This window comes from Rhipicephalus sanguineus, chromosome 6 (genome assembly GCF_013339695.2).
Source record: "Rhipicephalus sanguineus isolate Rsan-2018 chromosome 6, BIME_Rsan_1.4, whole genome shotgun sequence".
Classification (NCBI taxonomy): domain Eukaryota; kingdom Metazoa; phylum Arthropoda; class Arachnida; order Ixodida; family Ixodidae; genus Rhipicephalus; species Rhipicephalus sanguineus.
The window spans coordinates 156,853,277-156,879,932 of NC_051181.1; the positions used below are offsets into that span (position 1 = coordinate 156,853,277).

At 41.4% G+C, this 26,656-nt stretch overlaps 1 protein-coding gene across 1 annotated transcript in view; it reads left to right on the top strand.

Annotated features, from left to right (window-relative positions):
* The window catches only part of LOC119397654 (uncharacterized), a 69,551-nt gene that overhangs the window by 23,024 nt on the left and 19,871 nt on the right, over positions 1-26,656 (top strand). The window contains exons 19-40 of the mRNA XM_037665078.2: positions 1,576-1,725; positions 2,238-2,351; positions 3,580-3,706; positions 4,147-4,191; positions 6,976-7,047; positions 8,047-8,175; positions 9,564-9,787; positions 10,448-10,557; positions 10,616-10,727; positions 11,323-11,460; positions 12,795-12,911; positions 13,412-13,529; positions 17,574-17,651; positions 17,727-17,759; positions 18,006-18,059; positions 20,652-20,783; positions 21,599-21,804; positions 23,121-23,230; positions 23,604-23,721; positions 24,095-24,235; positions 24,324-24,440; positions 26,452-26,584. Of these exons, the coding sequence (XP_037521006.2) occupies positions 1,576-1,725; positions 2,238-2,351; positions 3,580-3,706; positions 4,147-4,191; positions 6,976-7,047; positions 8,047-8,175; positions 9,564-9,787; positions 10,448-10,557; positions 10,616-10,727; positions 11,323-11,460; positions 12,795-12,911; positions 13,412-13,529; positions 17,574-17,651; positions 17,727-17,759; positions 18,006-18,059; positions 20,652-20,783; positions 21,599-21,804; positions 23,121-23,230; positions 23,604-23,721; positions 24,095-24,235; positions 24,324-24,440; positions 26,452-26,584 (2,578 nt within the window). The remainder of the gene's footprint in view (positions 1-1,575; positions 1,726-2,237; positions 2,352-3,579; positions 3,707-4,146; positions 4,192-6,975; positions 7,048-8,046; positions 8,176-9,563; positions 9,788-10,447; positions 10,558-10,615; positions 10,728-11,322; positions 11,461-12,794; positions 12,912-13,411; positions 13,530-17,573; positions 17,652-17,726; positions 17,760-18,005; positions 18,060-20,651; positions 20,784-21,598; positions 21,805-23,120; positions 23,231-23,603; positions 23,722-24,094; positions 24,236-24,323; positions 24,441-26,451; positions 26,585-26,656) is intronic.

Here is a 26,656-nt window from a genome sequence, read left to right on the forward strand (position 1 = left end):
CATACGCCAACATTTTTATGGGACACTTAGAATCGGAGCTGTTGGAGTCATGTCCAGTGAAGCCTTCCACCTATCTCCGTTACATAGACGACATATTTATCATATGGGAACATGGCGTAAGTACACTAAACGCATTCATTGACCACTGTAACAAGTTTCACTCTAGTATTAAATTCACCATGCACCATTCCCCCAGTGAAATTAACTTCCTAGACACGACGGTATCTATTGAAGCAGGAAAATTAAAGACGACGCTTTACAGAAAACCAACAGACAGCCAGCAATACCTAGATTACACTAGTCATCACCCGCGACACTGCAAACAAGGGATATTTGTAGGACAGGCGCGGCGTATAAGAAGGATCTGTAGCGATGACAACGACTACGTTCACCACTTAAGCAACCTAAAGGAAACATTAGTTAAAAGAAATTACCCGCATGATGCTCTAAACAAGGTCTTCAACGAAGCCTGTCAACTAGATAGGAAATCATCACTAGCTCAAAGGGCCCCCGTAGCACAGCCTAACCAGCCGCCAGCATTTATAACCAAATACTCAAATGCGCTACCAAACATAAATAATATCCTCCGTAAGTATTACCCAATACTGGCAAGCAACGAGCGCCTTAGAAAAGCGTTTCCCGGAGTACCAAAGGTCGTGTATCGCCGCAATAAAAATTTTAAGGACATGTTAGTGCACGCAAAAGTAAACCCTCATTCTACTGCCCACATAACACCGTGTTCTCGTCCAAGATGTAAGACTTGTAAGCACCTTCAAGATGACGTTATAGTTAAAAGCACCGGAAGTGATTACGTCCATCATATAAAATCTAGTTTCACCTGCACTAGTTCAAACGTTATCTACATGATCGAATGTTCATATTGTCAAAAACGGTACATTGGCGAAACGGGACAACCTGTTAATGTTAGATTAAACGGGCATCGCGCGGACACAGCGAAAAAGTTACCCAAAGCAGTGGCACAGCATTTTAATGTAGCAGGTCACAACTTCGAAGATCTCAACTTTACATACTTCAGTCAAACTTCCGGTCCCCAAGAGACAGAAAATATACAGAGTCATACCTTATTCACAAGTTCAATACACTCCAGCCAGCAGGCATTAACGTGTCTAAGGGGGCTCTCGAATCGATTCGATATGGTACATACACAACGAAAACGAATGAGAGTTAATCCCTTCTTCTAAGCTTTCGAACCTACTATTGTTAAAATGCCACGTGCTTCCATTGACAATCATTCAGTGAAACGTACACCCTCCCGTCCTCCCCCCCTCCCTTTTTTTTTTTTTTTTTTTCGTTCCTTATGAGTCACCCAATCGTCGCGGTGGCCTCTCCCCCCCCCACCCCTTCTCCCCTCTTTTGGAGAGGGCACGAAGCATATACACACGATAGCTAAGGAAATCAGTTCCAGCCTTGAAGAAGACAAGTCCACTTGTCGAAACGTTGGCTCGAGCATCCACCCCCTGTTTTACGGATTTTTTCATTGTTTAAGCCATGTACATGTTCATGGATGCAAAATTTCGGCACATCTAATTTACTACAAGATTTGGTTTCTTCCAGAACCTTGCACTAGAATGGATGCACAATGCCACTGAAGGGTCTCCGTACATCTGCTTCTCTGTGGACATGCGAGCTTTTGCCTACCACATGTATGGACCCATGGTCATGGATCAAGTGTGCTACAGTGAGGAACACTTGCATTATGAGCAGGTGGGTTAACAATTCAGTAATCTTGCACTGAAATCTGATATTTATAATACTGTACTTGTATAATATACACACTACTCATTTCATTGTTAGCCTTCCTATATTTATAATGAATATTCCTGACATTTTTATTTAATAAAGTATAGTGCAAGAAAACAATTTAAAGGTGTATTTATGTAATAACTGCAGACATATCTGTGCTGCTGATGGTACTAAAAACCCACAGTTGAGCCGAGCAATAATAGTGTGCGCACAAATGCAAAACATGTCTATAATTCTCATTTTCTTATATAATGCGTATATTCTAGCAATGTTTGCTGTACACATATTGGATATGACAGCAGAGGGATAATTAAAGAAGGGAATTTTGAAGGCTCGTTTCTTTGTTTGACATAACCATAATGAACACCAGCAGAGGGAGAGTAATTTACAACAGAGAAATCAGCTTAGCTATGTTCAGCAGCAGAAACAGTTACAGCCATGCTCAGATGACCATTCTGGCCGATTGTTTTCAGGTCTGCAGCAAAGAAGAATGGACGTATAAGCAGGATGACTATACCATGACCAATGTTGGCCAGCTGAGCAACATTCTTCACTCCTTTGAGACACCATCTACTCTCATGAGCAAGGTAACTGCCACCCCATCCACACCTGCATGCTTCTTTTTTCTTTATAGTAGTACCTTTGAACACATGCTTCGATTTATCTTGTGTAATGAATGACCAATATGTATGTACATAACTAATTAACAATAAGTATCAAACATCACCAATTGTTCAAACTCATTCGCTGCAACAGCAGCATTATAGTACTGTGTAGACCTCCGTAAGGGAACAGCCAAGGAGCCAGCAATTTTATAGACTGGTCTCAAGTAAAGGATGGGGAAAGTGGGGTACCGGTTGACAAATACCAACTAATGTGTTAACTTAGTGCACAAAGATGAAAAAAGGAGGCAATTAAGATATAAATTATGAAACTTTGTATCAGTGTTATCACAATGTTGTCAATATCAGCGACCCAAGATCTATGCATTAGATGTTGTTTTCCACTAGCCACCTTCATGCTTGCAAATTGCTCTTTGAATTGCTCTTCTGAATGATATTGAGACCATGTTTGGGCTTTTCTTGCTGGGAAACATTTTCCAATGCTGATAAGTGAGAGAATGCATGCATTTTACATGTTCACTGACATTTCCCAAATTAATAATTTGTGTGAACGTACCTCCAAAATACACAGGTGTAATAAATGAGCTGCCACAAAATGGCAAGTTGGGCTAGTTGGTGCTTCTTCATTCTTGAAGAAAAACAGCGCACAAAAAGATGTAGACAAAAAAGAGAGGGAACATACGCAGCGCTGCTCACAACTGAAAGTTTATTAGAAGGAAACAAGAACTTATAAACGAGAAACCATGCATGACGAGTGAGGTTAAAAAGAAAAAGAATACGGTCATCAATAAAACTTTTTTTTTGTGCAACATCACTGAGGTTTGGCTGGCACAAGATCCACATGACTTGTTAATGTGAAAGGCTTCAGGTACTTCACATGTGAATTGGTCATGGTGCTTAAACAGTACAATGTGTGTTTCCTCTCTTTTTTGCCCAAGTCTTCTCATGTGCTGTTTTTCTTCAAAAATAATTGAGCTGTATTGGAGCAGTTGCTCCTGCTAAAAGATTCAAATATAACCATGAGCACTGCAGGCCTGCTTCGCAGACAGGCTGTCACTGAGACGCTTTCTCTGCTCTCCCATCTCACGCTGTACATAAGCCGCCAGCTGCACTTGCCAGTTTGTAATAAGAATTTCTGAATAAGATGTGTTTGTTGTTCATATGCACATAAAGTTTACTGTTGTTGGTGTAGGTGATCGCTGCTTCAATGAGTGTTCATGCTCTCTGTGTGGCTGCTTTCAACTACGACTATGAAGACTCGTCAGGGCGTTGCCATGGGACTCCTTATGCACGCATGAAAGCTCTAAGGCAGTGGTTAGGTGAGCACTTCAGCATGGAGCTGTGGATCTAGTGTTTTCAACTGGTTTTGTTTTTGCACCTGCTGTACCATAACTTACATCATGATGACGGAGTGTAGAAGTATGCATGTAAGAAATTTTTAAATCTACCAATTGCAGCACTATATATATATATATATATATATATATATATATATATATATATATATATATATATATATATATATATATATATATATATATATATATATACTTTTTTTTGTATGCATAGGGTATTCAACTGCTAGGATGGCATTTTCAGTGTGTTGGTCTTATTAAAAATTACAGGACGTTTCATATTAAGATGAAAAGCAATTAGTCTTAATGCATGGCCATGTCTTTACAAAATCGGAACTCAATGTATAACATTTCAAATAACAGGCTTGCTAATACTACGTACATAATTGCACATTTTCTTCTAGATGAAAGTGTAAATACAAAGAAAAGCATACCAAGGATTCAAAAAGGTAAGCTACCTATAATACTACAGTAGACTCGCGTTAAACGGAACCTGAAGGGACCAGGAAAATGTGTTCCATTTAACAGGAGTTCCGTTTACTGAGAGATGAACAGGAGTGCAGAATACAAGTATGAAACCAATTATATTAGATGCAGTTGTTCCGTTTAACAGATTTCCGTTTACTGAGAGTCTACTGTACTTTGTTACCCTACAATGACTGCTAGTGCGGCAGGCACTATAGAGGGTGATGTGAAGTGATAGTGCTTGGCTGTCTGAGTTATGGTCTGGTTTCTAATCAGTCCTGCCTCATTGGTGCTGGTGAAACACGGTTGTAAAAGTTTCTCTATGTCATCGAAGGCACAACACCATTTTTCTACATCGCGATTTAAAAGCGGTACAAAAGGACGTACTCGAGCACCCCTGCGAGCTTGTCACATTAGCCCACTTCGGAGTTAGCGGCTTGGTGCGCATGATTTACTGTGTGCCTACCATCCCTTCCTCTCCCCCAATCTCCTCATCCATGACCTTCGGTCCTCCCTTGCCATAATAAAAGAACTTATCTATCTCTACATGACTGTAAGATCTCTCTTTCGCATGGCATGGCAATTAGACCATGTGCTGTCTGTACATTTCTGTATTATCAGGACTACAGTCTGTCAATTCCAGTGAAAAAGGCCAAGTACTCCCTTGATATTTGATGTCTGATGCTGTGCTTGCAAGGTGGAATATTGTGTTTTGCCAATGCCCTAAACTACATAAATGAAAATTGCATTCGTCTTTGTGGTTTCATTGAGATCTTCTGTAAACTATAGAAGGGTCTTAAGGGGAGATGCGGGTCGAAAAACACGAGTTTTGTAAAAAAATTATCGATTTTTTGTTTTCGCCTGTTTTGTTAAGATTAGTACCTCTACTGTTCTGAAAAAAAAAATCAATGTCGAGACTCAACTGGAAATGCTTTAAAATTGCGTCTAAAGAGCACAAGGTGGCTGTCAAAAGGCCGAAAGTGTGTCATCTTCGAGCACCTTGCCACTGATAATGCGCCGCCGCTCACCATTGTCGACCGCATGAGGCGAAGAGCCGAGCCTCACTCTTCAAATAACAGTTTCCCGCGCTGCTGCAGCGCAAGAAATAATAAAGAGAAGCACGCTTTTGCCGCCTTCTTCGAGCGCCGCGACTGGCTTTAAATCACGTGGTACGGATCGGGAGCCGCCATTGGCCGCTGCGCGCTTGTGTGTGCTGTGAAGCCTACTTGCAGGATCCGTGTCTCATCGAGCAGCGCAGCTGAACAACGCTTTTCTCGAGTGCTTATCCGTTATGGATGAAGAAAGCCGTAGGAAGCGCGGTTCACCGGCCTGTGAAGTTTCACGCGACGCACAAATTTTGAGGACGCCGGCGCAAATCAAAGCCGAACACTCAAACCACGAAAAGATCGTCTGCTGCCGCAAGGCGTAGTGGCAGTGACGCCGATGCGTCCGATGAGTTTGCCGCGGCATTCGAATATGTGAGTGCCTCCCAGAAAAAGATCGGACTCTTCGAAGACGAAGAAAAATCGCAGGACGACGAGTCTTCGTTGATTGCTGATATGACAGCATTGAACATGTTGGTTAAATCGAGGGCACTCTAGTTTTGAACGTGTTCTGGAAGAGCTTGGCGTGCTCCCGTCTCATGATCTGGTTGCTCTTGGCACATCACGGGACAGCACACGCCAGAAAAAAATGTCTCAAAAACTAACAGGAGAAGCAAGGGCCTGTCGGCGTGCGCTGAAGAAAAAATCTCTTGTCGAGGAGTCAGCTCGAAAGAGCCGTGAGGGCCAAACCTATGGTGCTGGCGCATTTTAATGGCAGTGGCCACTACAAGGAGGATTGTTCTTTCTTGTGTACAAATTTCGTTGCATTCAATGACATCTTTGATAAATAAACATGCAATTTTGACTTTAAAACTCGTTTTTCTCAAAACACAAATTTTGCCATTTTTGTCAATGTGCCCCTCCTTTTTCGGGTACTTCTGGTGCTCAGATCTGCATGAAATTTTTCCCAAAGTTTTTCCAAAGTACGAGAAATGCAATTATCTTGTTTAAGTTTCGATATTCTTATTATAAAATAAAAAAAAAGTTATGTAAACTTTCACTAGGGTAGGAGAAATATGAACTTCCAACGTTAAAATTTTTCACGTCTAGTACATATTTTGTATGGACTTCCTAATTAGTTATTTGCATTCCGCACTTTATTTGAAACATTATGAACTATCAATTGTAAAAAATTATTGAAGTTTAGGTCTGAAAAGAGGGGGGGCAAGATGCTTCAGTTTTTCACTTTGTCATGTTGCAGAACTAAAAGTGTGCAACTTGCAAGAAAACTAATTATATATTTGAAATCAGCATAAAAAGTTCTATAAGGAGCTCAAGTTTCATTGCTCTAGGGTGAATATTAAAGAAAAAGTGTCTTCGAGTAGCATCTCCCCTTAATTGGCATGTGACCAGGCAACCATCAAAGCTTCTAATAAGAAAATAAGTGTTTCTGAAGCACTTTGGATGGAAAATTTTTCGTAAAAGGAAATACTCTGAGCTACTCGCCTTTCCTTTTGTTGCTGTTATCATCGCTGTTGTTAATGGGACTGGCTGATTCTTATTGTAGCTTCAACCATCAAGTTATATGACAATGTTCCCTCCCAGGAAAGCTTTTAAAGCCAATAAATACATCAATTTGTTGTTAGCAGAGTACTTCAGCGGTATCTCTGAAGATTTTTCAGGTAGCCATTGTGAATAACGCTCTTTTTTTTTTAATCCTGAAAGGTTTTGTAGAGCCATCTGAGACTGAAGGTGGCACGGCAACAACAAGCAGCAGCCTTGAAGACTACCCTTCTGGTAGGTAATGGCAGTGCCTCATGTATTAATGACTCTGGAAGTCTTGCTGATGTCTATATAGAACACTTCTCTTGGGAATGCTGCTTCATGTAGTGAAGTGGATCCGTTTCTTCTAAATCGTCAAGCAAAGCATGACGTACTCACAGTGACAGAAAACTTGTGGCGGTTGTCTGAGGTAGAAAATTGGCTGGATGTATTCATCTCGAGCACTTTCTTGAAGATTGTGGGAATTCCGTGCAGCTTGGAAAGCGGTAAGGTAAATTTTACTGCTATGTGCAGTAATTGAGACAAGAAATTTGTTCTGCAGCCTAAAGGGCAGCATAGTTAATGCATCCTAGAATATTCCAACTTTATAGGCACTTGCAACAGCAACAGTGTGAAGGAATGCTTAAGGTACCTCATTACTGAGATATGTGTTTTTAGTCTTTTAAATCGCATTGTTTTGGAAAGACCTTTTTTTCCTCATTCATGAAGCATTGGAGATTATAGTAACTGGCTTTTTTTCCTTGGAGCAGATCGCTCCAGCAAAGACAGTTAAAAATTAGCATTCATCAAAAGAAAATTTATGAAGCATCAACTAATTAGTTGTATGGTTACTGGTTGTACTTATAATTGTGTTATATAATTAGTTGAGATATATTTGTATTATTGCATGTATTAATAGTGTTCCAAGCATATATTAGTATTTGAGTATGTCAGCCACTATGACGACTACACTGCCATGTTTCTCAAGTCGCCGCTTTGTCTTTGATGAAGGAAGAATAAAATGAATGAATCATTTGATGAGAAGCGTGAAAAAAATTTGGACGTGTTTTTTGTTATAAACCTGACTTGCACCCAATTTTTTCATGCAATAAAGGCAGTAAATGGGAAAGTGGCCCCCAAAAAATTTTTTTAATGTGGAAATTGTAATGTTGCTAAGCTTAAAATCCAAATTTGAATATTAAGAAGTGTAGTCTTGCCATGTGTTGTAATAGATTTCTTTTTTCATTTTTGCAGAGCGACCCTTGGTTTGTGTGATCTCCAAGAACGTTGAGGACGAAGCTGCTGTACCCCAGGGATATTGCACGCATCTAGTCTTCTCTGGAGCACTGTTCAATCAAGCCACAGAGACTGTCGTTGTTCCAAGTGTGTGACCACTACAAGTATTTTCTTTTCCATAATGTCTGAGCCTACTATTGAACTGCTCAGATGAAACTGAACATCAATGAATGGGGCTGCAGAAGCCTATTTAATTCAGTCTTTGTCAGGCAACAATGACGAGAATTTTTATTTGAAAAGTTATCAAGAATTACTTAATTCTAGTACAAGTTATTGTAATCAGACTGGATCAGCACCTACCGTCATGGCTCACTTTATGACATGACAGGAAAAGTGCTAGCTTAACAGCCTGAACGTAGCTGTGCCTTCTGATAACTATACACAATTAATGATGAATATTTGCTGGCATTGCCTGGAAGTAAAAAGAACACTGACTGTTGTGATTTTCTTAGCACCACTACATCTCTCTTCCTGCTCAACCCTGTGAGGGTTGAATTTTATTGTGAAATGCACTCCAAAAATGTGCATTTTTTATTGTTGAATTAAATTCTTGAGGCAATTCTATTTAAGAAACAATTTGTCTAAAATTTTCTTGCGCTTTGGAAAGAAAAAAAAAAGACAACAGAAAGACATCGGCACATGAAAAAAATTCCATGTATTCCCGAAGTGTGGTCGCTCGTGCCTAGCAAGAGAATTGATCAAAAAAGGGGCACATATTAAACGTAATGGAAGTGACGTACATTTACAGCGTAAACCCTTTGGTGCCTGTTAGGTGACGCCGCACATGTCCGGCGTAAACCCCCAAAGGGTTAAAAAGAATCTAGAACCGTGCCACCCAATTCATCGCCTCAGACCACTCAAAGCAACCTGGCATCACTCTACTATAAGGCATACCCAACATGCATTCCAAAAGCTATGTTGCTCTTGTAAAGTAACCTGGTTCTCAGCTCCATTCACTCTAGTGCTTTCCTACTATGTTGGTAACTTAATGCTTCTATTTTTTTTCAGTCTTCATTCTAATATCTTGAGAGTAATAAAAACATGTACTTTAGCTGCCCTTATGTAATACCATAGGGCCTCTCTGTATCACTGTTACTATCAGCATGTTTTGTGTCCACTGATGAATGTCCTCTCCTATCATAATTAAACGACTCTTACGTAGTACCAGCTGACACTATTCCATGCCTACAAGTTTCATAATTTCATCGCGTGACTAGGGTATCAGTCACCCTCAACTGCACTTTGTTTCCCCTCAACACCCATTCTGCTAGTCTAATACACCATCGGCTATCTACCCTGCATATTACCATCTCCTACTCTCTAATCCATACCACAGTCTTTCGATCTCTTTACGTTGTCTATCATTTTTCACTTAATCGCTTCAGGAACTCTTTAAGAATTAATTAAAGTGACTTATTTCGATCACCTTCTAACATCTTGTTGAGCGCATCTGATGGCATGTTTCCTGCTCCCAGGAGGAACATGGCGCTGGAGGCAGCTGCGCCGTGACATGGCGCTGTTTCTTGGTTTTGACGATGACAGCCTCATTGATTACCTCATCACGTATGGCTCCAAAGCAGGCCTGGCCTTTGGCAAGCTGTCAGCACAAGTGCTGAGAGAGCAGGGTTTCAATGGACTTGCTTTACTGAATGTGAACAGAACATCTCAAAGCATTGCCAAATTGTCGGACTCCCTTGCTGTAAGTATAATCCTTGAACTGCGTAAATTTTGACTTTGCGATTCTTTGCTCTTACCAAAAATACTGCTCTTGTGTGCCATCTGATTGGTTGTTAACTGCACAATTACTTTGGCTGTATGAGATTACCTTCTTTTCTCTGTCTTGGGCATATTTAGTATGCCCTGGACATGATAGTTACAGCTTCTTCATGACCATATTTTGAGGGAGTTAAAGTGCTACCATTACTACTTAAGTACATGGGAAATGTGCAAGATGTTCTGTCTGTGAAGTCACTGAAATGTCATGTATAAAATTAAGGAAAATCTCCGGAAAATTTAAGTTATACTTTTGCAATGCAAGAACAAATACATTTTTTAAAGGGCAATAATAATGTTTCCAAGACCTTACAAAAGCCTGCTTTAATTCGTTACTTATATGAAGGACTCCATTCAAATAAGTCTCTTAAAATTTTGTTTCACAAGGTGCTTTCTAGACTCATGTGGGGATATAACATATGTATATTTCTTCTCATTGATGTTCTCATAGCAGACAGCATGGTTATTCTAAAAGTTTTCTATTTTTTGTCGTGTGTTATAGGAGCAAAGTAAAAAAAAATTTCCTCCAAGAGGTTAAATTAAATTATTTAATGAAAAGATTTCTAAATGCGTGCTCTTTGTTCAGGTGATTCACGAGTTATTTGGCAATGACTTGCAAGTTGTGGTCAGCTTGGATGTTGTTGACGTTACTGCACCTCCAACTGTAATGGCAGTTCGCCTTCAAGACATCTTCAGGTAATCTTATGCAGTGTTATGTTATGCTACGGTTGTCTAATTTGCTGATATCATGCAGGTTCAGTCATTTGGTGGTATTCCAGACCCACTACAGGCAATCACTTGGGTACTGTGAAGTAGCACTGCCATCCACGTTCGATATACCCAACCATTCCCCAACTGTTCCTGTGGTAAGGCAAAAATTACTAAGATTGTTTAATGGAAAAAGAAGTGTTTGTAGAGAAAACTGAAACTGAATGCTCGACTACCGTTCATTCTTTTTCGTTATTTTTTTTCACAAAACTAAATCCAATAATTTTACACTGTTTTCACAGAACTAGGTCTCTCTTTGCGTGTGCCATCACATGTAACTGCTTTAGGAATTGAGGAACGAAGGGGAATTTAAGAGCTTGTTTTTCTTTCTTAGACACAACGTTAATGAGAGCTAACAGACATTCAAGCCAAAAAAAGTATAGGGGATGTTATTTATAGTAATTGTAATATAAGTGGGAAGAAATTGCTACAAATAACATCCCCTATACTTTCCTTAGCTTGATTGTCTGTTAGTTCTCAATAATGCTTTAGGAATTGGAAACATAGCATAGGTTGCTTGTGCATTTGTTGGTAAATGTTGCTCAATTCCTTACGAGGCAGCATTGTCCATCAATCTGACTTCAGTATTTTTGCTACTGTGTCTTGTTTTATAAACAAGCAGAAAAATGAGACTAAGGTGAGCGGTAGTCTGAAGCACAAAAATTTGACATCGTCCTTGCTTGGCTTATATAGGACACTGCTCTACGCTGGCTTGGGCACATGGGTACTGGCAAGCAGGCCTGCTTTTCTGTGAACTTGGCCATTATCGAGTTCTCAGCTTCAGGTGACACATATCTTTGCCAACAGAGAAAAGTTCTTAATTATGCTGAGGTAAGTTTGACACTAACGTGTTTTTGTCCTACATGCGGTTTGCTTGACTATGACGTGAGGCTGTTTCTGTAGATTAGCATGCGTGAGCTGTGCAAAGATTAAATCAAGGAAAAATGAGGAGGAGCAGTCATGCTCATAATGTACAGTTCAACCTCTCATTTAATGAAGTTAACATTGACAGTTTATTTCGTTGTATCACAATCTCATTATACTGAAATTCGACCTTTTATGCCAAGTATATGTTCACCGACAGATACTCTTTTTACATGGAAGGAAGGAAGGAAAAACTTTATTGGGCGAGTGAGTTGGGGCCCTTTACGGGTCCTGGACCACCGCACGGTTACACATTGCGCCTATGTGTCCAGACCACGCAGGGCCAGGGCACTGGCACCCTGGTCCACACAGTGAAGCTGTGCGTCCAGATCCTGTGACGCAAGGAGGGCCTCCCTTTCCTCCCATGTACTGATGCCCCTGCGGGGGAGGATCGGCAGGGCAGCCAAAGAGAATTTGGTCTAAGGTGGCAGGCGACTCTCCACAGAGAGTGCACTCCGGAGAAATGGGGCAGAAGTGGGATAGGACTTGAGGGGTGGGAAGTGTTCGGGTCTGGAGTTGCCTACAAATGATTTGTTGCGAGTTGGAAGGGCAGGGGTTGGGAGGGGGGTAGAGGCGACAGGCAAGGCGTTTTTGTTTGGTGAGTTCAGAGAATGTGTGTGCCCACTCTCTCGAGAAATCCCGGCTGGGGTCACCATTTGCCCGGATAATAAGTCCTTGGGCTATGTTATCAGCGGCCTCATTTCTGGGATTGCCAGAGTGAGCAGGCATCCACATGAGTTCAGTATGACTATCGGAATTTATGGTGCACACCCTCAATATTTGCCATGGAAGGTGCTTCAAATATGCTCGAATAGTATGGTGTGAAAAAAAAAGCTTAATTTCAATGACATTTTGAATATTTTATTTTGATGAATACTGAGATTGCTTGCAAAATAAATGAAAGCTTATTGGGTTTAGTAAAACTGTCTCTATAGCTTTTGATGCTGGTCATGTCGCACACAGATCAAAATTAATTCAGGGTCCTCTTCCATGGCAAGCTTCATAATAAAATTGTGGTTTAAGCATGTAATATCCCAGAATTTTATCTTAATTTGGCATATTGTAACTGGGAGTGCAGAATGTATCCCTTGCACTTTCTGCAAAGTGCCTGCTTTTTCTTTTATTATCGTAACTGCAGCTCACCTAAGCAGCCTTTAGAAGGAAACGCAGCCTTACTTTATTTTTGTAGAGTGTGAGTGTCCAAAAAAAATGTAATATATATGTTACTACTCCACTTGCAGGCTTGTGACACTGAAAAGTGGGTTGAAGTGCGACAACCTCGTGGTGCACTCTGCACTCTGCGGCAAAAGGGCAAGCGCTGGCAGGCATACGAAACTGAAGATCAACTCTTTGCTAAGGTTGGAGATTCCTGTTCACTCCTTAAAACACTAATATTTTCACATGCCAACCATGCCACGAAATTTGAAATACGTAAAAATAGTGCCACAGCAGATGGGCTGCAACTAAGGCATGCTCAATTTAAGCATAAATATGGCAAAATATTATGACTGTTTTTAAGTAGAATATCAGTGAACTGAGGTTGCTTGTCATTAGCAATTGTAGTTAGCTCACAGGTAATGCATTTTGCTTGCTTGTTCTAGGCTGTTTTTTGTAATTTTTAAAATTTGATTCAGCAGTGTATTTAACTCGCTTAGGTATGGTTTGTTAATTGTAAGAAGAATGTCATTGGCAAGCACTTTATCTCATTTTTTAAAAACACCATGTGGGGATCTGCTGTGGGATCTGGTAAAGCTGAAGTATTGTTTGATACTGAAAATGTCCATTAACTAATATTTATCTTTAGCCAAAGAGCATTCACTTTTAAGAAACCTTCTATATATATATATTTTTTGAACAGGTTAGCAAAGCCTTTGATCGCAACACGGGAGCATGTGTTGCATTGTTTAATGTGGACTATGAAAACTACAAGAGTGCATGCTTCCAAAAGTTCGGCCGAATGACTTCAGTTGTGCAGAGTAAGTGCATCTAGCTTATGTAAGGTCTCTGGTGTGCGTATTTGCCCATTCAAACTTTGTGTGTGCCACTGATTTTCTTTTCCTCAAATTTCGCAACAAGGCAGCATTTTTTTTTCTTGTTTATTCAATGAAATGTCTGGCATTGTTTGTTTAGTTAGTACTGGTTTTTAGTTAACAGGCAGCAAAGTAGTTCTCTGTTCACTCTTGTGATTGTGAGATGTGCACCCAATGGGAGTTTTTCCTTTTGTTTCATATTCTTTGTTTGCCACTGTAATCCATCTGCAGTCCCAGTCATGATTTTCGCCAGTTTTCAAGCTTTTCTCCCTTAACACAGCTGCCAACCAAATTCCTGCATCAGAAAATTTTTTAGCCCTTTGAGGGTCAATTTTTTTTTTGCCAAATGCAACCCTCAGGGTCGATTCTTTTTATTGCTGATTTAAATTCTTCAGACGAATCTATTTCAGAAAAAATTGTAATTTTTTTAGAGCGACCATAAAGTGACAAAAAAAATCATTTCTTGTTACATACACATAATTTATTCATGAGTACCAGTGAAATAAATCCTAAAAAAAGCTTATACGACCGTTAAAAACTGGTGCGTTGCAATAAGCAGTTCACAGACATGCAAAAGTATGTGCTTGAAGTGCCATCAAATAGAAAAACGGAAGGAGACAAGTCACCTTTGATCCAATCAGCCACGTCTCACCGCGCACGCTTTTGAGATGTCGCTCGTTCATCAACAATACGAGTCTTAACTCAGAAGTTACTCCTCATATGACGGCTGACATCCAATTAATCAGATTTTGATTCGGGAATCGAGCGGCGATTCGGAGGAATCGCCACTAGACTCACTTGCAGCAGAGCAACCGGTGCGCACTTCCATAGTGCAAGTGAACTGTGCGAGTGAGCGCACTGAAAAAAACTGTATGGTTGTATGCGCCTCCGGAAAGCAAAAACTAGTGAGAAAGCTGTAATAATCCTTCGTCTTATGAGGGAAGCGGTTTTAGTGAGTCCCCAAAACAGGAAATGCAACCACAATGGCATTGTTTGTGCCAGTCGGCGCCTGCACGGAAACGGGTGTAATCGCACCTTGGGGAGCAATAAGCGAGGGAGTAACAAAGTGGCCACTCTTTGCGAGAATCTAAACCAGACAATCATCAGTTTTGAGGGCGCAAGAAGCGGAAATCGTCAGGAGGATGAAACCAAAACTGGCTGCTGCATGGCCGCTTGCGACTGGATGCGCAAGCGATAGTTGGTGCACTGCTGTAGTAAAGCATAAAATAAAAAACAGAGAGACATCGGCACAAGAAAAAAAAAATTTATGTATTCTTGCAACGTGGCAGCACATGCCAAAGAAAATTTAACGAAAAAGGCACGCTTTTTGAACATACAAGCGAGGATGTCATTGACCCTGATAGGGTTAATTGTTGTTGTTTAAGTGCAAATTCACTGAAACCAAGATGTGTGCATTGTCACGTGCCCCTACCTTTATTCCCACCTTTAGCATTTATACAGTAGAATCTCGATGATACGAATCCCGCGGGGTCACGAAAAATATTCGTATTAGCCGAAATTCGTATCACCGAAACACATGTAAAACTAGCTAAATTAACAGTCAGAGGCAAACTCATTTTTAGGAACACATAAAAAAACATTTATTTCTTGCAGAAAAAATCTCTAATGTCTTTCTGCTTCTTTTTTTTCGCGAAGTCACTCAGCAGACTTCTTTGAAATCCGTAAAAACGCGTGCACGTGTCGTCGCTGATTTCATCAGCGGCCATAGCACGCCTCAGGACGTCGAGCGCGTGCAGCGTTTCAGCCGCCGGTGGTAGTCCTTCACCATCGCCCTCGTCTATGTTGTCGCCATCATCGCTGGAATCGGCAACCTCGCATGTGGCCTCCTCAACAATATCCTCCACCGTGCGCGCACCACAAGTGGCGAGGTTGTCATCCGCCGTGCAGAAGTCTTCAGCTGTACACCCAGCATCAAGCAGTTCCCAACCCTCAATTGGCTCTTCCTGCTCTGAGGGCACCTCTTCGGAACTCCTGAAGAAGCCGCATTTCGCAAAGCAGTTTGCTATGGTAGTCGGCGTTACTCGATCCCAAGCCATAGCGATAAAATGGATGGCGTCCAGGAGGCTTATCCGCAGGTCGCCTTCGTGTTTTCTGTCAATATTGGCAAGTAGGCGGCGCACAAGAAGGCCCTTGAAATGATGCTTGAGGTTTTTTATTATTCCAGCGTCAAGCGGTTGCAGGTGCGTCGTCGTGTTCGCGGGCAAAAAGATCAGTTTGACGTTTTGAAGCGTTACTTGCCTCGGGTGGACGGCGCACTGGTCAAGAATCAAAACAATCTTCCGATTCTTGCAGGCCATCCTTCTGTCAAGGAGCGACAGAAATTCTTCGAACAGGGCCGCCGTCATCCACGCCTTTTTGTTTGCGCGATAGACGCACGGCAAATGGCTCTCGCGCTTGAAACACCGAGGCTTTTGGGATTTGCCAATTACCGTCAGCTTAAGTTTCTCCGACCCGTCGGCGTTACAGCACAAAAGCACCGTTATTCGCTCTTTGCTTTTCTTGCCTCCTTGGCACGCTTCGCCTTTTAAGCAAAGGCTCTTCTCAGGCTGAAGGTTAAAAAACAGGCCAGCCTCGTCTGCGTTAAAAACATCACGAGGCTCATACCCAGAGATGAGTGACTGCAGCTTCGCGAGCCAGTCGCGTCAGCCTTCTTCGCTTCCCCACAGACGCTTTTGTAAACGAGACCGTGTCTCGTCTTGAAACGGTGCAGCCACCCACCTGAGGCCTGAAATCCGTCGATGCGCAGAGCAAGTGCGATCTCGTCGGCTTTCTCACGCAACACTTTGCCATCGATGTTCACACCAGCTGCAGTAACCTCCTTAAACCAGGTCAGAAGAGCTTCTTCAAGCTTCACGTGTTGGGCTGTCTTCGCTTGCCTCGCGTTGACGTTGAATGAAAGCACAATCTTCATTATTGAGTCCCGCTGTCCAACAATTGTGCTTAATGTCGACGTTGCGAGGCCTAGCTCCTTAGCCAACTCCGTCCGTTTTCTTTTGGGATCCTCATCGACCTTTCGAAGAATGTCCAGTTTCTCCTTAAAGGAGAGGGCTTTCCGCTTGCGAGACATAGCTTGCTGCCACTCGGCAAAAAAGGCACAATCACAACAAAGCAAGAACGCGGGCTCGAGCACAGCAACGACAACCACTCCGTCCGACGGCACGCATAGAAGAAAGAAGCTCCCGCGGGCCGTGCCTCTACCTCTCCGGCGTCTCCGCCTGCCGGCCTGCCTCCGCACCAAGAAAAAAAAAAAAACGTGGCCAGCGCCATCCGTAATCTTCAAGAGAAAGCAAAAGGCACACTCCGGCCTCCGATACGCGCAGATTTTGGAGGCTGTCGCGCGCTGCTCGCCGGCGGCGCTGGCAACGTGCCAAACCGGCGGCGCCGCACGCATTCCAGCGCCGTAAGTGCACGCTGCTATCTTCCGCGGCCGTCGGTGGGGCCAACGTTGCGTTGGGTGGGGCGGCGTTTATTCGTATCAAACGACGCGGGTCAAAAATCAGTTCGTAACAACCGTACTCAAGCACGTTGTAAATTAATGGGCCTTGGCCGGGACCACAGAAAAATTCGTATCATCCCGAAATTCGTATTAGCCGTGATCGTATCATCGAGATTCTACTGTATTTAGGAATAAAACTCTATGCGTGACTGTGTTACATTTGTGCTTCCTTGACAGCTATAATGACTACGTTTTCTTTCTTCCTTTACCAGCTATGGAGGTTAGCAGATGTTGTGTGATGCTGCTAAGCACAAAAAGCAGTGTTCGCATTTGGATGAGCCAAATGCAATAACACGTATGTGGTCAGAATTATTCCAGAGTTCCTCACTATTGCAGGCCTCGTAATCTTACCATATTTTTAGCACATAAAACTCCAGAAGTTTTTTTCCTTCTCATTCGGCCTCGAAATGCATGAAGGGTAGTTTTTTGTTTTATTGAGATGCGCAGTGTGCCAGTGTTCTCTCTTGTTTCAGATTACCTAAGTTACCAGCACCAGAGGCCGCGGCCATTAAAACGGAGTGGACCAGTGAAGCTTCCGTTCAACAGAACACGTATGTATCAAACTGCTCCATCTGGTAAGCCAAACATGGGCAGGAAGAATTCTTACATTTTATTTTGTTTTGTAGGCTCATCACAGAACAACCATCCAGAATTAATAAGTAAGATGTCATTTCTTCCCTCTCAGAACGTGTTGTACTTCATAGCTGTATCTTCTTGGTTCAGTGCATTAGTTCACTACTGTTTTCACGTGGGACCATTTACTAAACCAATGGATACCGGTCCTAATGGCAGAGTATAAATGAAGCTTCTTCAACTCACTTCAATCTTGGAACCAAAGTGGCTTGCAGGGAACGAGTTATCAACAGTACCTGATCCTTTTTATTTCTTTCTTTCTATTTGTGCAGGAAAAGTTGATGTACCAGGCCCAAGACTACCTCGGGGCAACCTCATGTCGTTGCGTAAGTAGAAATATACCGTATCTCTTATGAGGACAAAGTAGAAAGTATGCACTGACATCAGTGATTTAAAACAGCCTTGGAGCACCACGAAATCATGGCCAGTGATTTAAAACTGCCTTGGAGCACCACGAAATCATGGCCATGCTTTGTTTCCTGGTGCACTTACAGGAAAATTCTGCACATGGGCCATTTACAAGGCAGGCAATATACAGGATGTCCCAAATATCGTGAAGCACACTGAGTTATTATTGTTCCCAGTATTCTGTAGTAGCCACTGCTAATTTTTTTCAGTAATGAGGTTTAATTAATTAGTTCCAATTATGTTTTTAACTGAACAAGTACCCGCCTAATCATTAAAATGTCAATGAGGCATATGTAGGCATGCTCAAGTGACACCTAACTGCGCTATTTTCAGCAGCATACTAGTTACGTGCTCATTTTTTCCGGCTGATAAAGAAAGCACATGAAATATGAAAAATAACACGTGACTACGCTTGCATGTGGGAGCGTGGTCTTGACTTGCTACCTCACAGTGATCCTATTTGAGGGCGCTGCTTCCTGATGTGCGCTGCAGTCTAGTCACGTGTCATTTCTCAGATTTCGCGGGCTTTCTTTATTAGCAAAAAACGAGCACGCAATTAGTGCGTTTTTTGAAAATAGCGCAGTTAGATGTCATTTGAACATGCCTACATATGCCTCAGTGACATTTTAATGATTAGGTCAGTATTTGTTGAGTTGTAAACATAAGGACTAATTAACTAAACCTCATTAGCAAAAAAATTACTAGTGGCTACTATAGTATACTGGCAACAATATGCACTAGGTGTGCTTTGCGTAACAATGTTCTTATTTTTTTAATCGTGCTGCGTGATATTTGGAACCCTGCATAAGTGGTCATATGAAACTTGATGTCTGAGATTGGGACCATGCATGCGATATTTAAAGCTAATTCTTTTAGATTCTTTCAACTGTCTGCTGTGTCATGGCACACACAGCAGACCCTACCTGCAAGGCATGGAAGGCAACAGACCTGTTCACATTATATGGCAGTTAAACTGTTGACACAATCATCTAAAAGCTCAGGATTTGTTTCAAAATGCATGAGAAATAGAACTTTGCACATTTGTTCAGGCACTGCAAAAGAACTGAAGACGTATGCTTTTTGTTGATTGTAAACATCTTGTATTAGCATGGTGTCTGTGCTAGTAATTATGCATGGTGTCCATGCTATTAAATTATGCATTACCTAGGGGTGTGCGAATATTCGAAATTTCGAATATTTTTCGAATAGTGTTTGGTATTCGATTCGATTTGCACTGGAATTTTACTATTCGAACTATTCGAACTTCCCAAAAACAGAGTCAACGTCCGATTGAAAGTGACCCCTTCAGATTTTCAATTTGTTTCACCTCATTACACTCTAGTATTGCGGCAAAGCTGCCTTTCAAGCTCCGTTACGGTCGAACTTTGCCAAGACACAGTCAACGTCCACTTGGAAGTGGTCCCTAGATTTTCAATATGCTTCACCTCATCACACCTTGGTATAGCGGCAAAGCTGCCTTTCAAGCTCCGTTGCAGTCGAATTTTGCCAAGACACAGTCAACGTCCGATTGGAAGTGGTCCCTAGATTTTCAATATGCTTCACCTCATCACACCGCGGTATTGCGGCAAAGTTGCCTTTCAAGCTTCGTAGCGGGCGAACTTTGCCAAGACACAGTTAACGTCCGATTGAAAGTGGTCCCTAGCTTTTCAATTTGCTTCACCTCATCACACCCCGGTATTGCGGCAAAGCTGCCTTTCAAGCTCTGCTACGGTCGCAAATGTATCAACTCAAGAAAACGCTGGTTCCAATATGGAGATGAAAGTGGCAGAGGTGGGGGCTTAATTAATGCTGTTTTGGACCTGAAATTTAGGCAGGAAGTCCGAAAAATCGGAAGCCGAAGCTTTTTAGCATCCAAAATTTCAGATGTTCTTATATATCGACGTCTACGAGGCAGATTTGGAACTCCGGACTTGAAGGGAGCACACCCTTGTCCACCACATCAGTTGGGCTTCCACAGAAGTTGAAAGAGGAGGAGAGGCTGAGGAAATGGCAACTTTGCCTATCATGTGTAAAGTGTTGTCGGCAACACTTTGGTTGCACCAAATCATGTACATAAATACAATTCGGCCTCTACATTGCCTCATTCTTGATAAGACAACTATGAAACACCACCCCGCCAGCGCTTCATCAACCTAGTGAAAAGAAACACTTTCATGTTGCTATCTCTTAAGAATATGCTTGGGAATCCTCTCTAACTTTTTTTTCTGCAATTTCATTTCGAAGTATTCGAAAAATATTCGATTCTATTCGCACTCACACTTCAATATTCGAATTCGCTTCGCACCCAAAATTTTGCTATTCGCACAGCTCTAGTATTACCCAATTATTAAATATCTTATATACTACTACAGATTTACTCAAGTGACTGCTAACATTAATTTAGTTTTTTTTTGTATATAAGGTATAAAACATACACGTTTAATGTGTGTGTGTTGTCGGACTTTGGGACTGCAGCACAGCTTGTGTGTTAAGTTATGAATATTTTACAGGTGTCCCCACCTCAAGCCGTCCATTGCTTTGTGTTCTTAGTGAAGAGTGGACAAAAATCGACAATGTTCCAGAGGTTTACTGCTCCCATTTTGTTATTGATGTGGCACACCTGAACTTCAAAACTGGTTTGAGTAAGTTACTAAGATTGCTTAAGCTTCATTTTTATTTAGTGCATATTTAGTGCAAAGCTAATTATAGGAAATTAAGCTTGTTACTTGTCTGCTTGAAAACTGCATCTCTTTGATTGATAGCTTATGCTCCTATTTGTCATCCATCTATTGTATTAATTATCATTACAGTGTTGAAGGCAGCAGAAGGAATAGGCTTTGCACTACTTAGAGAAGTGAATAGCAATGTCCTTGAAATCCACCAGTGAACACTCCTGTATGCAGCTTGAAATTTCCACTCTATATTTGATTTCGAATAAAGAGAGAGAAGAAAAAGTGAAGGGAACAGAAGAGAAAGAGAGATTGGATTGGATTGGAAGAACTTTATTAACAAAGTCCGGAGGCGTGTGCACTCCACCTTACACCACATGCTCAGAGAAAGAGAGAGAGAGAGAAATAGAGAGAAAGAGAAATCAAGGAATAGAAAGAGAAAGTGAAAAAACAAAGATCGAGGAAGAGATAGAAAGAAATAGACAGAGAGAGAAAGAAATAGAAAGAAACAGAGACAAAAAAGAGATAGAAGAAATAGAGAGAAAGATCAGAAGAAGAAAGACATGAAGAAAAAAAGAGAGTTCCTTCAGACTTGCCTCTTACTACATTTCATCAAATTGCAGATAGTTCGAACTTGAGATGATTCAAACAAAGACCTGGACTCCTCAAAGTTCAGGTTGATGTGATTTGAATATATATATAATTTATCCTGTGATGGCTTCCAGCTAGGTGGTGCTTTTTATGCCTAGTACTAGCACATTAAACCTTTTGTTTCTTTCTGCTTTCAGCTAAAGACCCTGTAACGTTACTGAAAGAAAAATTTGGCATAAGACGTCAGTATTTGGTAAAAGTGTCGAAGATACCCATGAGGAATGTCACACAGTATGCTCAGGAGCTGTCAGCATCCATTTCAAAGCTACAATTGAATGGAATTGCAGTGCTAAACCAGCATATAGCATCGCCTCTTTTGTCTTCATTTAATGAAAGGCTTCAGGTGAGTTGATATTAAATGCAGGCATTGGTAAATGCCAGCGCCATGTTGACATTTGTTGCATAGTGCTAGGTTAAGTATATTATGAAGGCATAGTGTGGTGCACTTAAGTTGTTGTTTATGCAGCCACCAAGGTCAGGCATAGGAAAATGAGATCAAAATAAACAGGCACCCTTAAAAACAGATTCCTAGGTATGTGTTCATATTGTTGAATGTTTGTGTAGTGCCTCATTACCTTCCATAAATCACTTGGCGGTGAGCCACAATGAAATTAAGTGCTATGCTAATCTCATAGGCTTGGGGTTCCAGTTTTGTCATAAACTTAATAAAAAATAGTGTCATATCTATATGAAGACTGCACAGATATTACTTTTGCTTGGAGATATCGTTGTAAGCTTTTACTATTCTGTTAGTGCATTTAGTATTTAAAATAGTAGACCCATAATTTACAGGGCATTTATTGGTTTGCTATGTTGTTTCGAAAGGGCATGATAGCTTTAGCTAGAGTTAGTAAATCATACACAAGGAGTAATTTATAGGATTAAAGTTTGCCCAAAATGACAGTATTTTGGCTATTCAATAGTGTTTAAATGCTGCATGAGGGAACAGAGGCAAATTAAGTGAGGGAAGCATGTTCCCGTTATTTTATAATTTGCGTCATCATTTCTTTCTCAAGAAATGCCGGCTAGGTTTGATGTGCGTAGTATGTTTTGCCTTTAAGGTTTGTTTTAGTAGTGGTTCTCAGTATGTGGTCTTTATACGCCTTTACAGTCACCTTAAGAAAATAATTTCACTGCTGAGTATGGCTTTAGTGTTATTTTGTTTCGGGGAAGTGTGATTCACAGTTTAAGCTTTCAGCTTTCAATCAGTGTATAACATGGAAAGGTGGGGTGCTAAGAAATTGCTTCTTAATGACAAAAATTGCTAATGGAATGACAGGTTTCTTAAGGCATTGCAATATAATGTCCTTAAATTTTCTTAGTTCTACTAATTCCTCAGTAGACTAAGAAAATGTTGTACTGTCGAGAATTTCAGCCATTTGTTTGTTTCTAGGAGTTTGCCTGAATGCTAGTAGCTGTTAAGAGCCTCATTTCCACGCTAGCTCTAACGTATTTTAGTCTGACGCATTTTAGCTTGAAGTATTTTAGTTTTTTTGCAGCGTCTCCCCCCCAGGAATCGCTTAAAAATGGTGTTCTTAGTCTTACACCCACAAATCAGCAACAGAAAATTCTGTAACTGGTGGAACTCTTGGGGATTTTATGACTTACTCCTGCACCATGCAGTTTCTTAATGCGCACTTTTTTTTCGATTTTGTGCAGCATTTTAGGCTCTCACTAAGGAAGGATCTAACCTTGGTTTTGGGTCTGGAGATACCAGACTTTGATCAGAAGCCAAAAGAGGTTGCTGATCGACTAGCGCCACTCTTTAGGTGAGAGAAATTTCTGCATGATTTCAGTGTCATATTGAGCCTCTCATCACTTGTCATATAGAATAGTGTCAAAGTCTGGCAGTTGCAACACAATGTGACGTGCACAGCCAGCCAGAATGTGACATTTCTTCATTGGGCTTCACAACAACTTAATCGCTACAATGCTACTGTGCAACTATAGTGGGATCTTTAACTAAGCCCTTGTCAGGTTCCACAAAAACGTAGAAGAAACATGAAGAGTATTTGAAAATATACTTATTATGATGCTTACAGTCAGGAAAACGTCAACAAAAACATCCATACTGAGGAGAGCAACATATCACACTGGGCGTATGTTTAGCTTATGCACATTTTTAAAAAATTTAATTTGCAGGGCTGCCGACATCGTCATTTTGCAAACACACTTTCGACGCCTCTGGAAGTTCTGCCGCTCAGCTTATCCCTCTATCGTCCAGGAGAGCAATAACACATGCCAGCAGTCGGTGCCCATGGTGAGTTAAGCACTTGCATGTAAATCACTGGCGTTTCGTTTTGTGAGATTTTGGCAGTAGATGTATTTTCTATGTGCACTGTTAGCCTAGATTGCCTGCATGCAATAGTGTGCATGAAGATTGAAACTCAAGTTAGCAACATATGTAAATGTGTAATAGAGTTTGTGATGCAAACTACCTTGAGCACAAAAAAAAACACAGGGATTATGCAAAAGAACAAATTAATGCTTTACAAGACTCGTTTAATTGCACATTGAGGCAAAATTCATGTAAGCAATTATTCCTTCACCATTTTACTCACAAACGTCTTTGTTATGGCACTGAACACACTTTGAAGTGTAACCTGAAATGTTCATAACTTTTGCTTTTGCAGTTGAATGCACTGAAGTGGGCCAAACTTATGGAGACAGACAGGCACGTGTGTCTATCGGTCAACTTGGCTACCCTACGATTTCATTATGTTGACACCCCTGGTTCAGATCTTCCGTGCACCAAGTCTCGAGAAATACCTAATGTATGCAGTCTTGTGCTTTAGTCACACTCGTACCTCATAATCTTCAACGGGCTTTTTGTTTGTTTCTTTGTTTTCTTCTTTCATTTAGTACTGTGAATCTGGCTCATGGAATGAATCCATTGATGCACTGTTCTCCATGAGTGCGCATCGACACAATGACGGACAGTGGGATGCATTTGAAGAGGAGCAATTGATCAAATCCAAGGCAAGTTTTGCTGGGTTGTCGGGATGCTGCTAACTTGGTTAGTTGGTTCAATGTTATCAAATAAGCATCTCTCAGAGGAAGGCACTTTTGAAATTCGAGATACAATGTACGTTTCAATTGTCTCTTTGTCTGTGCAACCTTGAAAATTTAGTAGGGGTGTGCGAATATTCGAAATTTCGAATATTTTTCGAATAGTGTTTGCTATTCGATTCGATTCGCACTGAAATTTTACTATTCGAACTATTCGAACTTCCCAAAGACAAATGCAGTCAACGTCCGGTTGAAAGTGACCCCTTCAAATTTTTAATATGCTTCACCTCATTACACTCTCGTATTGCGGCAAAGCTGCCTTTCAAGCTCCGTTACGGTCGAACTTAGCCAAGAGACAAAGTCCGGTTGGAAGTGGTCCCTAGATTTTCAATATGCTTCACCTCATCACACCCCCGTATTGCAGCAAAGCTGCCTTTCAAGGTCCGTTACGATCGAACTTAGACAAGAGACAGTCAACGTCCGATTGGAAGTGGTCCCTAGATTTTCAATAAGCTTCACCTCCTCACACCCCCGTACTGCGGCAAAGCTGCCTTTCAAGCTCCGTTACGGTCGAACTTAGGCAAGAGACAGTCAACGTCCGATTGGAAGTGGTCCCTAGATTTTCAATATGCTTCACCTCATCACACCCCCGTATTGCGGCAAAGCTGCCTTTCAAGCTCCGCTACGGTCGCAAATGTATTAACTAGGGGTGTGCGAATATTCGAAATTTCGAATATTTTTCGAATAGTGTTTGCTATTCGATTCGATTCGCACTGAAATTTTACTATTCGAACTATTCGAACTTCCCAAAAACAAATGCAGTCAATGTCCGGTTGAAAGTGACCCCTTCAGAGTTTCAATATGCTTCACCTCATTACACTCTCGTGCTGCGGCAAAGCTGTCTTTCAAGCTCTGTTATGGTCGAACTTAGCCAAGAGACAAAGTCCGGTTGGAAGTGGTCCCTAGATTTTTAATATGCTTCACCTCATCACACCCCCGTATTGCGGCAAAGCTGCCTTTCAAGCTCCGTTACGGTCGAACTTAGGCAAGAGACAGTCAACGTCTGATTGGAAGTGGTCCCTAGATTTTCAATATGCTTCACCTCCTCACACCCCCGTATTGCGGCAAAGCTGCCTTTCAAGGGCCGTTACGGTCGAACTTAGCCAAGAGACAGTCAACGTACGTTTAGAAGTGGTCCCTAGATTTTCAACATGCTTCACCTCATCACACCCCCGTATTGCGGCAAAGCTGCCTTTCAAGCTCCGCTACGGTCGCAAATGTATTAACTCAAGAAAGCACTGGTTCCAATATGGAGATGAAAGATGTGGCAGAGTTGGGGGCTCAATTAATGCTGTTTTGGACCTGAAATTTGGGCAGGAAGTCGAAAAAATCGGACGCCGAAGCTTTTTAGCATCCAAAATTTCAGACGTTCTTATATATCGACGTCTACGAGGCAGATTTGGAACTCCGGACTTCGAGGGAGCACACCCTTGTCCGCCACATCAGTTGGGCTTCCACAGAAGTTGAAAGAGGAGGAGAGGCTGAGGAAATGGCATCTCTGCCTATCACGCGTAAAGTGTTGTCGGCAACACTTTGGCTGCGCCAAATCATGTACATAAATACAATTCGGCCTCTACACTGCCTCATTCTTGATAAGAAAGACAACTATGAAATATGACCCCACCAGCGCTTCATCAACCTAGCGAAAAGAAACACTTTCATGTTGCTATCTCATAAGAACATACTTAGGGATTCTCTGCAACTTTTTCTGTAATTTCACTTCGAACTATTCGAAAAATGTTTGAGAAATATTCGAAAATTATTCGAAAATATTCGATTCGATTCGCACTCAATCTTTATTATTCGAATTCGCTTCGCACCCAAAATTTTGCTATTCGCACAGCTCTAAAATTTAGTCATCTCTTTGTAGCTGCCTACTGCTGGACATCACCTAAAAGTTTTTTTTTTCCTTTTTCGCTAGGTGGAAAAAATAATGGCTGCTCGCCCCAAAAGCTGCTGGGCTGTGTTTAACGTTGATTATGACAGAGATACAGTAGCCTGCAGTGTGCACAAGGAGAGTTTTGCACGTCTCAAGTCACTAGGCAAAGCAGCCGGTAAATATTTCGCCACTGGCCTGCTGAGCATGTTTGGTTTTCGTTTGCTTGCACAGCTGATGTCTTCGTGAT